We start from the raw sequence: 15,457 nt of genomic DNA on the forward strand, positions 1-15,457 counted from the left end.
CACGTCCCTACTTTTTTTTAAGGTATCTGTGACCAACATATCTGTATTTCCAGTTATGTGAAATCCATAGATTAGGGCCTAATGAATTTATTTCAATTGACTGATTTCCTTATATGAACCATAACTCAGTAAAATCTTTTAAATAGTTGCATGTTGCGTTTATATTTTTGTTCAGTGTAGCTGACTCCTATTATTTTGTTCAGTGTAGCTGACTCCTATTATTTTGTTCAGTGTAGCTGACTCCTATTATTTTGTTCAGTGTAGCTGACTCCTATTATTTTGTTCAGTGTAGCTGACTCCTATTATTTTGTTCAGTGTAGCTGACTCCTATTATTTTGTTCAGTGTAGCTGACTCCTATTAGTGAAATGTATTATTCGTATATGATCATTTTTTTGAATGATCAAAAAGAGAATTGACTGTAATGTTCTTCATCAGCCCTGTTTCTTAGCCTTGTATTGTAGCACCATCTAGTGTGGGACAACATTACTGTCCAATCCATTTTAATACTGGAGTCAAAGCTTTGATCTCCAGCTTCAGAAAAATAGAATAGCCACTTTGTTAGCTTCAGTCATTTTCATCCAAATGTATTTTTTTTAAACTCATGAGTGCATAAGAAGTAAAAGCATCACTGAGGTTCAGGGTCTGTCATTCCAACAGATGAAACACATCATAACTCTAAAATAACAGAAAAATAACAGAGAAAAGAGAAATGTCTTCCAAAGGGAAGTAGTGGTTATTACACTTAACCATGGGTACTTTTCAAGGTCCTTCAAGCGTTCCATAACGGATATACTTTAGCTGTCCTTTGTGATTGGTTATTGTTCCTCATCCCTCGAGCGCCAGAATTTAAAACTTAAATATGTACTTCCTGCATAGCAGAGCGTGACCAGGAAGGCAAAGAACTGAAAAACAGACGGATGAAAACATTACAATTCAGTACAATACTGAGTATGAGTTGAGTAGGCTTAAATGGACCAAATAGATAGCATTCTGGATGGTACACAGTGGAATCATACCTCTCTTATCTGACTTGTAAGCATATATTTGGCATTTTAATATTGTATAATTTAATATCGCTGTAATCATAAATACTCAGTCATATTTGTGGTATATTTTCACAGTTGGCGTGATTTAAATGTCTGTCTGGGAGTTCTAAGGTGGTTTTCTTACTGTGGATGCTACCCAGCAGTTGTAGTTATGGCGTCCCTTAACAGCATGGCTGATTGAGGCTGCGTCCACTGCTGCTGCCACCACATACATCACTGTAGCACTACTGTTGAAGAACAGACCCTGTAGAACACCACATACATCACTGTAGCACTACTGTTGAAGAACAGACCCTGTAGAACACCACATACATCACTGTAGCACTACTGTTGAAGAACAGACCCTGTAGAACACCACATACATCACTGTAGAACTACTGTTGAAGAACAGACCCTGTAGAACACCACATACATCACTGTAGCACTACTGTTGAAGAACAGACCCTGTAGAACACCACATACATCACTGTAGAACTACTGTTGAAGAACAGACCCTGTAGAACACCACATACATCACTGTAGAACTACTGTTGAAGAACAGACCCTGTAGAACACCACATACATCACTGTAGCACTACTGTTGAAGAACAGACCCTGTAGAACACCACATACATCACTGTAGCACTACTGTTGAAGAACAGACCCTGTAGAACACCACATACATCACTGTAACACTACTGTTGAAGAACAGACCCTGTAGAACACCACATACATCACTGTAGCACTACTGTTGAAGAACAGACCCTGTAGAACACCACATACATCACTGTAACACTACTGTTGAAGAACAGACCCTGTAGAACACCACATACATCACTGTAGCACTACTGTTGAAGAACAGACCCTGTAGAACACCACATACATCACTGTAGCACTACTGTTGAAGAACAGACCCTGTAGAATGACAACAACAGGATTCCTGGCTGTCTCAGATACTGTAGGGTAGTACACATTATAGAATGGTTTCATTTGATCACATTCATAAAGACTTGGTTCATCTATTTCTCCCCCAAAACCATCAAGGCAGTTAACTCCATTGGTTTTCTGTTACATAAATAGTCCACAATTATTAAATTACTAGATTTATAATAAACAACCTCAATCACTCAAGTTTCAAATAATGTGCTGTTGTATTATGTGTCGTAGTATGTGTCGTACCACAGTTGTCCAGGGGACCTGAGGGATCCTGTTGTAAGCCATGGTCAGGTAGATGATGAGGAAGATGACCGTCAGGACCCAGTACAAGATGGCCACAAACATGACCCACCCAAAGGCAGGCACACGGAAGTACTCCGTCCCTGCTATCAGCATCCATACCAGCAGACCAAACACCTGAGGGGACAGGGAAGCATATAGCCAGCTTTCCAAATGGTATCCTATTCCATTTATAGTGCACTACTTTTTAACAGGGCCCATTGGGCTCCAGTAGAAAGTAATGCACTATACAGGGAATAGGGTGCCACTTGGGATGCACACATAGTCGGATATGGCTGTACTCTGGTGGTGTCTAATTTATTGTGTATTTAAATGCATTTGCTCAAATCAAATCAAATTTGTATTTGCCACATGCGCCGAATATAACAACCTTACACGGAAATGCTTACTTACAAGCCCTTAACCAACAATGCTTTAAGAAGTTAAGAAAAAAAGAAGTGTTAAGTAAAAATGAGAAAATAAAAGTTACAAATAATTAACCGGCACCAGTAAAATAACAAGCGAGGCTACACACAGGGGGTACCGGTACAGTCAATGTGTGGGGGCACCGGTTAGTCGAGGTATTTGAGGCAGTATGTACATGTAGGTAGAGTTAAAGTGACTATGCATATATTATAAACAGAGAGAAGCAGCAGTGTAAAAGAGGGGCCCGTGTAGCCCTTTGATTAGCTGTTCAGGAGTCTTATGGCTTGGGGGGTAGAAGCTGTTAAGAAGCATTTTGGACCTCGACTTGGCACCGCTTGCCGTGCAGTAACAGAGAGAACAGTCTATGACTAGGGTAGCTGGAGTCTGACAATTTTTAGGGCCTTCCTCTGTCACCGCCTGATATAGAGGTCTTGGGTGGCAGGAAGCTTGGCCCCAGTGATGTACTGGGCCATACGCACTAACTTCTGTAGTGCCTTGCGGTCGGAGGCCGAGCAGGTTCCATACCAGGCAGTGATGCAACCAGTAAGGATGCTCTCGATGGTGCAGCTATAGAACCTTTTGACAATCTCAGGACCCATGCCAAATATTTTTTGTTTCCTGAGGCTTTGTCGTGTCCTCTTCACGACTGTCTTGGTGTGCTTGGACCATGTTATTTTGTTGGTGATGTGGACACCAAGGAACTTGAAGCTCTCAACCTGTTCCACTACAGCCCCATCGATGAGAATGGGGACGTGCTCGGTCCTCCTTTTCCTGTAGTCCACAATCATCTGCTTTGTCTTTATCACGTTGAGGGAGAGGTTGTTGTCCTGGCACCACATGACCAGGTCTCTGATCTTCTCCCTATAGGCTGTCTCATCGATGTCGGTGATCAGGCCTACCACTGTTGTGTCATCAGCAAACTTAATGATGGTGTTGGAGTCATGCCTGGCCATGCAGGAAGTGGCCTATATTACAGGAAGAAGCATATATTACAGGAAGTAGCCTATATTACAGGAAGTAGGTTGACATTATGTTCATTTTCTCCAGTTACATTTCCTTGAACAATGTTAAATAATTAAACCTTCACTTCAGTGCAGTGTTCAGGACAGTGTCATGCCACCATCTGTGATAAACCATCATGCAGGTCATACAGTATTGATTCCCTCCATGAATTCTGATGGCAGTTATTGTGAGAAAGATGGTAAAAGCCATAGTGATTTCAATAAATTATTATATTGAACTTGGACACAAATATGTTTGTGTTGTAGTTAGGACATCACTCTCCGCAACTGGATCCTGAACTCCCTGAGGGGTAGACCACAGGCTGTGAGGATTGGCAACAACACCTCCTCTACACTGACTCTTAACTCAGGGGCCCCCCAGGGGTGACCTCAGTCCTCTGCTGTACTCCCTGTTCATCCACAACTGTGTGGCTTTGCACAACACCAACTCCCTCATGAACTTTGCTGACGACAGCACGGTTATAGGCCTGATAACCAACGACAACGAGTCAGCCTATAGGGAGGAGGTATGTGAACTGGCATTGTGGTGTCATGACAACAACCTCTCCCTCAAAGTCAGCAAAGCAAAGGAGTTGATTGTTAAGTTCAGGAAGCAGAGGTGGGAACATGCCCTGATCCACATCAACCGGACTGCAGTAGAGAAAGTTATTAGTTTTAAGTTCTTCAGCGTCCACATCACTGAGGACATGTCATGGACCAACACCACCACAACTCTTGTCAAGAAGCCACAACATCATGATGCCCCTGCACCATCAAGAATGTCCGGACAGGTTGCCTGCTTCTACGACCACAAGGCCCTCCAGCGGGTGGTGAAGACAGCCCAATACATCATGGGACCGTGCTCCCACCCAAACTGTGCCTGAGGAAGTCACGCAGCATCATCCAGGACCCCACACACCCCAGCCACAGTTTATACACTGCCCCCCCATTCCCACCTTCTCAAATACACGTGTAAATATTGGACTATACTGTAAATAGTGCTTTCTTGAATTATATTTATGCTACTATAAAATGTTTATTTTATTCTACTGAGCCATTTAATTTATGTTCGTATTCTTATATTTTATTATGTCATATTGTTGTTGCATCGTCGAGAAGGAACACGCAAATAAGCATTTATTTGGACGATGTATACTATGCGTATCCCGTAGCCTACATTTTGAACGTTGAAACTTGACTACTTACTATTTCTGCGAAAACGAGGAGCCCCGAAGCAGTGCGAAGAAACTGCCTGTCGTAAACCAGAGTGGAGGTGGAAAAGTTGTCGGTGCTGCTGCTTGTAGACGTTATCACAGTGTGCGTCGCTGCTCCTTCCATTTTCAATATCCATCTACCGCGTTTGGATCCTGACCACCTGAATTAAGAAAACAATCAAAGGAAGGTGGGAAAGATGGCAATGACGCGTCTTTCCTGAGTAGGCAACAAGACATCTGCGGAACTCTGTGAAACAACTCGTTTTTGTTTATTTGATAATAATATCTAGGACCTGTCTGAATGTTATTCATAACATCGTCATAACAAAGCCTACTGTATGAATTTTGTCAGTTAGACCTATACCATTCCCAAAATGTCACTGAGTTGCGAGTGGTTGCATAAAGAGGAACTTATTTTTGATGATAGGTAAATGGGCCTGCCAGAAAGTATTGCCTTTTCATGCTCGTATGGTTGGTAATGTTTTGCATAGGGTGCTTTTTTTCAGAGGACCCGAGCAGGAACAATCTACAGCCAAAGACTGAAGAGAGACCAAGCCAGTAGAATGCTGATTGTAGTTTTGAAACTGAGGTAAAAGTTCAGTAACTGCAGTCGGCTGTGTGATTTCGGATGCAATAATTGCTGCATACTGCTCTTATACTGCACTCTGACTGCAAACTTTTTTCGTAAGGGCAATGAGAGCTGGTGGAGTCTCACTTCTAAAGGAGTGCATAATGCAGGTTAGCTGTGGATTATTAATTTACTAAACTGTAGTCGCACCTTTGCTCAAACAGATACTGTACAGTGTGCCTTTTGGTCAAACAGAACAGTGGGTGTTCAGTTAAGGACTGTCTAGACCTGCTGGGGCATGTCCAATAAGGACCAGAGTCCTGGCCTAATGTACCTTCGCTAAATCAGACAGTTGTTGATGTAGTTTTCAATCATTGATTAGTTACTACTCTCTCCAGTTAGAAACTCGATATTCATCACCATGTCCTCAGTGTGACAGTAATAAATGTGTTCTATGGTAGTGTCTAATCTGAACCAGCAGATGGCAGCATATAGACAGACAAAGATCATGGGGAAAGGCAAAGGAAAATGTGAAAACAGCTCGAGGCTTAACTACAACTTGTGCATTAACAACCAACATAACAATACTCGAAATAGGCGATGTAATTACATCACAACAAAATATTATACACGTGTTAATACTGCTACAAATATTAGTATGGACACTTAAATTCAACCTGTAACAAACTGAAGGGGATTGCATGGCCAGGTTGAGAGAGGCATTGTGTGATAATATATATGATCATATTTAGGCAAGTCAGTTAAACACAGTTCTATTTACAATGACAGCCTAAACAGGACAAACCCATAAGACACTGGGCCAAGTGTGCACCATCCTTTGGGACTCCCAAACACAATTACTCTGATACAGCCCAGATTTGAACAAAGGTGTCTCTAGCGTCTTAGACCGCTGCGCCACTCGGGAACCCCAAATACTAGGGTCCTATCAAAAAACCTCATCACGAATAAATAAATGCAAAACAGGACTTAATCAATTAATTCACAAGTGACCTTTGGTTGACTGCGGTACATCTCGTGACATTGTCATTTAGAATATTCAAAATTATGTTTATTTTTTTTGTCCGCTGTACACCCGCAAGGTTACGGAAAAGGTCACTCGGACACTCCATAGTAACCTTCATCAAACTCACATCCACTTTGTTTGCATTCTTTATTTCTGATTTAATATGAAAATTCGAATAATGCATTTTATTGTTGGCAAGCATTCCATCTATCTCTCCTCAGACAACAGCAACATGAGATTCCCCGGTTCATTTGAGGAGTATACATTTCCCTTTTAACATTTTAATGGTGTTTTCTAGACAATATGCAGAGTTCATTGCAGATAGATGTGCTGGTGCCACTCAGGCAGTTTAAGTTATTGATTGAGGACCTCTATGTGATTGCTTTTATTAAATATGTTTATTTTTGTTTATTGTGTGATGAATTATATTGTTTTATACACATATATGTGTATGATGTTTTCATATCCTTTTTTTATTGTCTCTTGTAAAATAGATTTTTAATCTCAATGTGACTCCCTGTTTAAATAAATGTTAAATACAACTGAAAAATAATTAGCAGGATGTCACGTTCTGACCTTAGTTCCTTTGTTTTGTCTTTGTTTTAGTATGGTCAGGGCGTGAGTTGGGTGGGCAGTCTTTTTGTTTTTCTATGTTGGTTTTTGAGTTTGGCCTGGTATGGTTCTCAATCAGAGGCAGGTGTCGTTAGTTGTCTCTGATTGAGAATCATACTTAGGTAGCCTTTTTCCACCTGGGTTTCGTGGGTGTTTTGTTTTCAGTCTTTGTGTGTCTACACCAGACAGAACTGTTCCGGTTGTTTCTTTGTTGTTTTGTTATTCAGTGTTCAGTTTTCATTAAATAAGATGAACACTTACCACGCTCCACTTTGGTCCTCCGGTCCTTCTTACTACTCCTCTTCAGAAGAGGAGGACGAGATTCGTTACACAGGAAGAGTAAAGTTATCAGTCAGTGTTGTCGTGAATAAAAAATAATGGACCATCAATTATTTGTCTGCAATCCAATGCTTCATCAAGGCATTTTACCCCCTTTCCCTTAAATTACAGATATTACCCCATTCCCTTAAATTACTTATACGTAAGTTAAAACAAGGAGTTACAATATCGCAAGTAATTCACCTTTTAAGAGGTATTATGATTTATAGATGTAGAGTAAAGAGATGCTTCAGGAAAACAGCCTTATAAATAAACTCATAGTATGGAGATTCATTCTGTGAATTCAACAGAGACACATTGATCTCAATGAGATTATAATAGAATGATCATAGTAATTACCTGCAGTAAACAGGCTTTGTATTTGTCAATACTTAATCCTGCCTGAGAATACATTTTAGATTTAACACAAATAGGTATAAACGCCATTGTCTGGCTGTAGTTATAAGTCTCTATATTTCAGATTAATACCTTAAAGCCTTGTTAGAATCACACAGGTCCAGAGGACTTAAGCATTATCCTGATTTCCTATGTGTCCAGCAAGAGACATCTTGTTGATGCCTGGATTACGTGCTAAACGTGCATTATCATGGTGCATTGTAGAATAGGTTATAGTTAGAAGATGTAATGTACAAGGCCCAGGATAAATAACAGTGTTTTATGTAATCATACTAAAACTATAGCAATAGCAATGCTATACCGCAGACAATATCCCTGTTTCCCTAGATCTTCAGTTTTGATCATTATTGGTTATTAATTATTGACAATATATTTGTTTAGCTATTCAGTACATCCATCACTCACTATATAACTGTATATCAAATATGTTTTATCCTTCTCCACAATTAAACAATGATATGTTTCATGATGTGTGCATTGTTGACATTAGATCTTACTTTACATGTGTTGGTATAAGGCTATACTTGTATGTAAGGCAATGAACATGAATTTTAGTGACGTGTGATTTGCGTCAACGGAAGGGCGTCGTAGAGTACATGTACGTGCTCCTCTTGCACTATTCAACCATGGAAATTATAATGGTAGAATAAAAACGTCTTTTGAAGTGGTACAATAAAGTTTTTGGAGCCTAATTGAAAAAGAAAATGAAGAATTGTGTTTTTTATCACGAGCAGAAGGTATTTTATGGTCTCTGGAGCAGCTGATTTAGAAGAGAGGAGGATGGAGAGAAAGGATGGGTCTGGAATCACTTTCATTTCCTCTTCCTTCCTCCACGTCCGGTTCTCAAACAGAACAAGTAAGCCATCGGAAGAAGCATTGAAGGGCTGAAAAAGCAGCCAACACCAAGGGAAGTAATTAACTCAATGTCTTCAGACCAAACTGGATGTTCAAAACCGTTCTCAGAGACCTGGCAAATCCTCTCACCCCTGTATAAAACAAAACTATATGCACACATTTACAGTCAGTTCAGTCACTTGCAAGTGTATGGAACAGACGATTATAGGATGAAAGACTATAGAAGTCTATAGACGAATATAGCTTACCTTGACCTAAACAAATGGGAATTTTGAAATCATCTGGATTTTGGTATATTTATGTAACTGGTATTTTGTTTAGTGTATATATTTTTTACAATCCTATCAGTGGCGTTTATTCAGGGATGTCAGGCCAAGAAACTGACCAATAAAAAAATAAGGAAAGATACATTATTTTATCTTTTGTCTCTCTTTGTTTCATCATTTCGATAGTGTGTCACCATCAAGGCTAAAAACAATTTTCTTTGAAGGGAAGACGTGGTGCTTTTGCAATAGCTTAGCACTGCAGGAGTGACTAGGAAACAAGGGTAGGTTCAACTTTTTAAAGCTGTTTTACAACATTTCACGTCCAAGAATGGTTTGTAAAGTCACATTTCACAATTCAAACCTTTATTTTATTTTATTCCCCCTAGGAAACGTGTTTGACAGATAAAATGCCTTAAAATACCTGACAGATAAAATGCCTTAGTTGTTTTGGCGAAATACTATAAACACCAGGTTAAAATTATTTCAAGTTTAACCATTGGAAGTGAAATGGAGTGAGAGTTGAATTGAGTGACATGAAAGATCTTCGAGGTCTTAAGTATTGATGCCTCCCGCCAGCAGAATGTTCTGAATCCTGTTTATCACCGTGTTCTTGGCCAGCTGTTTGGCAATGAGTGAGTAATAAAAGTGCTATTCTGAATAATAATTAGGTCACCAAGTGCTTACAGTTATTATCTAAATACTATGTGTGAAATGCTTTATAGTGTATGTTATGTAAACAGAGAGGTCTACTTTCTTGGGGACCTGAATATTGACTGGTTTTCATCCACCTGTCCGCCCAAGAGGAAGCTTCTCACTGTAAACTTATAATTGGTTTCAGGTTATTAATCAACCTACCAGGGTGTTAACAAACACTACAGGAACAAGATCATCCACATGTATTGATCACATTTTTACTAAAACTGTAGAACTTTGTTCTAAAGATGTATCCATACCCATTGGATGCAGTGATCACAATATAGTGGATATATCCAGGAAAGCCAAAGTTCCAAAATAGTGTATAAGAGATCATCCAAAAGATTTTGCTGTGACTCTTATATGGATGATGTTAACCATATTTGTTGGTCTGATGTGATTAATAAAGAGCATCCAGATGCTGCACTTGGTAACTTTATGAAATTGCTTCTTCCAATAATTGATTTTCACACTTTCTTTTAACCATTTATGTTCTTTAACACAGGGCCGACAAACAAGTTCCTTACATTTTTCCCCTTCTACTTGCCTCTTCCATTTTTGTGGTAATGCTGTAATTAATTGGTTGTAATGTTGGGTAGAGCAGACATTTCCATATGTCTGTGTTAGCTGTATGTGTGACATAACTCCACCACTCCACCAGTCCTATTTATGATATCGCTAGTCTACCAGTCAAGTATTACAAGGAAAACCTAGTTAAGCTGCAACTGGTCCAGAACAGAGCTGCACATCTTGCTCTTCATTGTAATCAGAGGGCTAATACTAATAATGTGCATGCCAGTCCCTATTGGCGTCACTTCTTGTTTTTATAAGAAACACTAATGTGTTGGAATTTCCAAATTGTTTGCATAGTCAACTTACACACAGCACTGACACACACACTTACACCACCAGACAATCCACCAGGCGTCTTTTCACAGTCACAGGTCCAGAACAAATTCAAGGAAAGTATTATACAAAGCCATATGAGTGCATGGAAGTCCCTTCCATCTCATATAGCACAAGTGAACAGCAAACCTGGTTTAAAAAAACAAATATAGCAACGCCTCTCCCCAGTGACCTACTTGTTGTGTGTATGTACTGACATGTATGTGGAACTGACAGATGCACACACACTACATGTTCATGTTTTTAAATGTATGTTAAGTTTTTTTGTCTGTAATGTATTTTTTTATGTCACATATGTTATATATATATATATGTGTTAGCAGTTGATGTTATTCTTCAATAACACAGATCCCAAAGCAGATCAGGGGGAGGAAAATACGTTTATTCAAATAGGACAAATCATGGATGTTATGCTGAGAGGTAGATGTTCATTCTCCCCTGTCCTCAGTGATTCTCTCCACAGAACAAAGGGACAGGATGTAGTTTTATAACGCCCACCTGTGGTTGACCAATTAGAATTCCTTGCAATAAAACTGGGCCAATGGCCAAAAAACAAGTATCCTATTTCAGGCTCAATACATAGACAAATTCCTCCCATGTCTCTGACCCATTGTTCATTAATTCCCTATGACAGAATAAACACTATTTCCATTGATCGTTAGTACTCTCTTGACTTTTAGTCCTCTTGACCTTTAGTCCTCTGCGTTGTGTATTTATCTTAAAATATTCTAACACTCCCCTTAGAACATTTTAAAAATAAATATACTTCAAATGTCTTTTTTAGAAAACAATAGAAAACATGAAAAAAATAGACAGTATAAAAAACAAGCAGTAAGCATAACATAATTTACATTAAACACCTTGCATTTCTAGAAAGCACAAAGGGCATATTTTATTTGCTGTTACAATAAGACTGTCTGCAAGACAATAAAACTCAATCGTCCTATTGGCAAGGTAATCATTCGCCAAGTCCTTTAAAAGTGACCAGCTCTTCCACACTGATATCAGTCCCACATAGATAACTATTAGAAATGATATTCTGACAGTCTGCCCGTAGTGAGGAATTATTCTTCCGTTCCAGTGGTTGATAAGGACTTCTCTAATGAACACTTCAACGGTGATCTTGTATTGTTTCAGGTACAGGCCTTGGGTCAAGGAATATTGCTGCAGCCTCAGAAGATAGATTCTCATAACCTGTAACGAAGGAAGCAAAAAAGTGAAAGTAACAAGTTCTGGTTTCAAGAGAAATTGATATTTCACATAGATCTCCCTACGTAAGCATGCACAGATTTTCGGAAAAAGTTGGAAATTTCACCTAGATATCCCTAATATGATGACTGCGGTGTACAACATACAGTAGAAGCTTATCAGGTTCTGATCATCTTACTATGCTTCTTCACCTGAGATTGGCCCCTGATTGCTAATCAATCAGTTCTTCATTCTCCAGGCTCCGCTTTGTCATTAAAATGGACAACCTTGCAATGAATGACATGTATCCATCATGATATTCCCTGAACTTTTACTGCTGACCTCCTTATGAGCAAAACTTGATAAGGACGTTCCCATTTTGGCCCGCATGTCATGTCCCCCCTCGTGTTTTATTCCCCACGCCTCTCTTACTTGTCTGGCTGCTTCCCCTACTGCATTAGAGAGTTGTATGCAATAGTTAAGCACTGTGTCACTCATAAAGTGAACGTCTGCTTTTCTCAAATCTAACGTACCTGGTAGTGACATGGGTTAACCTGTGACGACCTCAAACGGACTCAACCATGTGGTTTTGTTATGTGTTGCCCATATACTACATAATACCGTAAACAATGCATACGTTTCCAAATCAGTTCAGGTGACAGAGGTCTTCTCTTGGCAGCCGCCTTGGCAGTTCTGTCAGCCAGACCATTACCTTTACTCTCGTCTGTAAAGATTTGTCCATGTGATTTCATTTTCAAAATTGCAATATGTCCAGGTAACTGGAGAGCATTCAGTAGAGCCATCACCTCTGGTCCATTCTTCACAGGAGCTCCCAGTGATGTCATGAATCCTCTGTTTTTCTAAGTTCCTTAGAAATCTAGAAATCATTGAATAGACAGTGACCTCAAAAAAAAAATCTGAATGCTCAGGGTTTTGCCTGCTACATAAGTTCGGTTATACTCACAGACATAATTCAAACAGTTTTAGAAACTTCAGAGTATTTTCTATCCAAATAATATTCAGGGGATGAGCAGCAGGAAATTGAATTTGGGCACGCTATTTATCCAAAAGTCAAAATGCTGCCCTCTATCCCAAAGAAGTTAAAAAGCTTGTTGAAGGCTTATACGGTTTAACATTACACACAGGTGTAAAAATTGCTACTCAACTAGCAACTGTCACCATAGGCGTCGGCTAATGGGGATCCAAATAAAATAAAATCTTTCAACTTTGATTGAGCTATAATGCAGAACGTCTGCTATACGGATTGAATCTAGCCCTTGGACAACTTCTGATGGATTAATGCATTGCAAAATGTACTTATAAATACAAATTATAAACTTGGGGGTTCGAGCCCTGAATGCTGATTGGCTGACAGTTGTGGTATATCAGACCATATCACGGGTATGACAAAACATGTATTTTTACTGCTCTAATTAGGTAGCCAGTTTATAATAGCAATAAGGCACCTCAGGGGTTTGTGATATATGGTCACTGTACCACGGCTAAGGGCTGTGTCCAGGGAATTCGTGTTCCATAAAAACCCCCCTCAGCCGTGGTATATTGGCCATATACCACACCCCCTCTGACCTTACTGCTTAATTACACTGTACATTATATATTTTTTTACATTTATTAGTTCAGCTGGAAAGTTGAAAACTTCCAGAGTTTTGAATAGACGGTCCAAAGCCTTTTCGGAATCAACAGCCTTCGTTGATAAATCTATATCTTGTTTTTTAGCATATTGTATTCAACTGAAACATGTACTTGTATTTGCTTGTAAGTGTCATAAACCCTGTTCGATTAATATGTTTCAAGTCTGGTAAGACTTTTGACATTCTGTTCCTTATGAGATTGGTTAATATCTTATTGTTACAATTGACTAAACTTACAGGTCTGTAATGATCAGGGAACTACACAGATTGTCCTGGTTTTAATATAACTAAAATAACGGTGTGATACATGGAACTAGGAAGCACTGAATTGAGTGGCATGTGTGTTGTCATTGTGTAAATAGGGGCACTACCTTTCTATAGGAAAGCCATCCATTCCTGGTGCTTTTCTCCACACTAATGTTTAGACAGTATCTAATATTTATTTTGGTGTAATCTCTGTTTTAATGATTATTTTTTGTCTGCTGATAATCGTTTCACAGTTGTTGAGTGTAAGAACGTTGTAGGATCAGTCCAACTGTTGTTTAATTCTGATTTATATAGAAACTTTTAAAATTGCCAATAATCACTTTGTTGTTTCTAATTAACACAGTTAAGTGTCTTTCTCAATTAAAATTGCAAGTGGGTTGGTGTATATTCATTTTGTGAGGGCTACAAGATGTTTACCGGTTTATTTGCCATTAAGTAGTATGCTTTATTTGAGTATAACCTGTAGTTGTTGGCTCTCTTCAAAAGTAAAAGATCATATTCCTGAAGTTCACACACTTTTTTTTCTTCTTTACCTTGTAAAGTTGTTAATGGGCTTTTTCTAAGATAGTTATTTGAAACATTTTTCTTTCATTTTCATTTCTAACTCTGATTGAACTTTTACAGAGTATTGAACTTTTACAGAGTATTTAACTTTTACAGAGTATTTAACTTTTGCAGAGTATTTAACTTTTACAGAGTATTTAACTTTTACAGAGTATTTAACTTTTACAGAGTATTGAACTTTTACAGAGTATTTAACTTTTACAGAGTATTTAACTTTTACAGAGTATTTAACTTTTGCAGAGTATTTAACTTTTGCAGAGTATTTAACTTTTGCAGAGTATTTAACTTTTACAGAGTATTTAACTTTTGCAGAGTATTTAACTTTTGCTGAGTATTTAACTTTTACAGAGTATTTAACTTTTGCAGAGTATTTAACTTTTGCAGAGTATTTAACTTTTGCAGAGTATTGAACTTTTACAGAGTATTTAACTTTTACAGAGTATTGAACTTTTACAGAGTATTTAACTTTTACAGAGTATTGAACTTTTACAGAGTATTGAACTTTTGCAGAGTATTGAACTTTTACAGAGTATTTAACTTTTGCAGAGTATTGAACTTTTACAGAGTATTTAACTTTTGCAGAGTATTGAACTTTTACAGAGTATTTAACTTTTGCAGAGTATTGAACTTTTACAGAGTATTTAACTTTTGCAGAGTATTTAACTTTTGCAGAGTATTTAACTTTTGCAGAGTATTTAACTTTTGCAGAGTATTTAACTTTTGCAGAGTATTTAACTTTTGCAGAGTATTTAACTTTTGCAGAGTATTTCTATTTTGCAGAGTATTTAACTTCTGTCCTCTATGTCTACATTTGTAATGCACTGAAAAAGATGGTGCTTTGAATTCAATGAATTAAAATATCTACATTGGTTCCAAATGAATGAATCATGTTAAACACAATTATTATTTTTCAGTTTACTTCTATTATTTTTGTCAAGCAAATATAATTTATTCAAGTAAATGCATTGTAATGGAATAGAATCAATTGAACATGATTTGTAAAGCTAATTTTATCTGAATTAAATGTGTAGCTTCAAATGTATTTGATCATGTTCCCTAAACCTGATCACTACTTAATTATTAACATTATTTTATTGATGATATTACTCATAATTATGTAGAACTTCATCCATAATTTATATTATAGACCAGGTTCTACATAATTATTCATGTAAGCACAAGATGAAATGCTGCCACTTTCTACCTTAGTGTCTGTCAGCGTAGTGTCCAGAGCATGGAGGAGCT

At 38.2% G+C, this 15,457-nt stretch overlaps 1 protein-coding gene across 1 annotated transcript; it reads right to left on the reverse strand.

The window, feature by feature from the left end:
* Nucleotides 1–284: 284 nt before the first annotated feature.
* On the reverse strand, nucleotides 285–5,390 carry LOC110506742 (CKLF-like MARVEL transmembrane domain-containing protein 8). The gene is made up of 4 exons (XM_036966137.1): nucleotides 4,875–5,390; nucleotides 2,206–2,379; nucleotides 1,172–1,291; nucleotides 285–903 (listed from the first exon to the last, which is right to left on the reverse strand). The coding sequence occupies exons 1-4, from the start codon at nucleotides 5,004–5,006 to the stop codon at nucleotides 817–819; spliced, it is 513 nt and encodes a 170-aa protein (XP_036822032.1). The 5' UTR covers nucleotides 5,007–5,390; the 3' UTR covers nucleotides 285–816.
* Nucleotides 5,391–15,457: the final 10,067 nt, after the last annotated feature.

This window comes from Oncorhynchus mykiss, chromosome 3 (genome assembly GCF_013265735.2).
Source record: "Oncorhynchus mykiss isolate Arlee chromosome 3, USDA_OmykA_1.1, whole genome shotgun sequence".
In the NCBI taxonomy this organism is placed as follows: Eukaryota; Metazoa; Chordata; class Actinopteri; order Salmoniformes; family Salmonidae; genus Oncorhynchus; species Oncorhynchus mykiss.

Excerpts from the sequence above, each read along its gene's own strand:
- LOC110506742 (XM_036966137.1), bottom strand. The coding sequence starts at position 5,006 with ATGGAAGGAGCAGCGACGCACACTGTGATAACGTCTACAAGCAGCAGC. Across the intron at positions 2,380-4,874 it reads TCCTCGTTTTCGCAGAAATA|GTGTTTGGTCTGCTGGTATG; the intron begins GTAAGTAGTCAA and ends CTGTCCCCTCAG. Across the intron at positions 904-1,171 it reads ACTGCTGGGTAGCATCCACA|TTCTTTGCCTTCCTGGTCAC; the intron begins GTAAGAAAACCA and ends TCTGTTTTTCAG.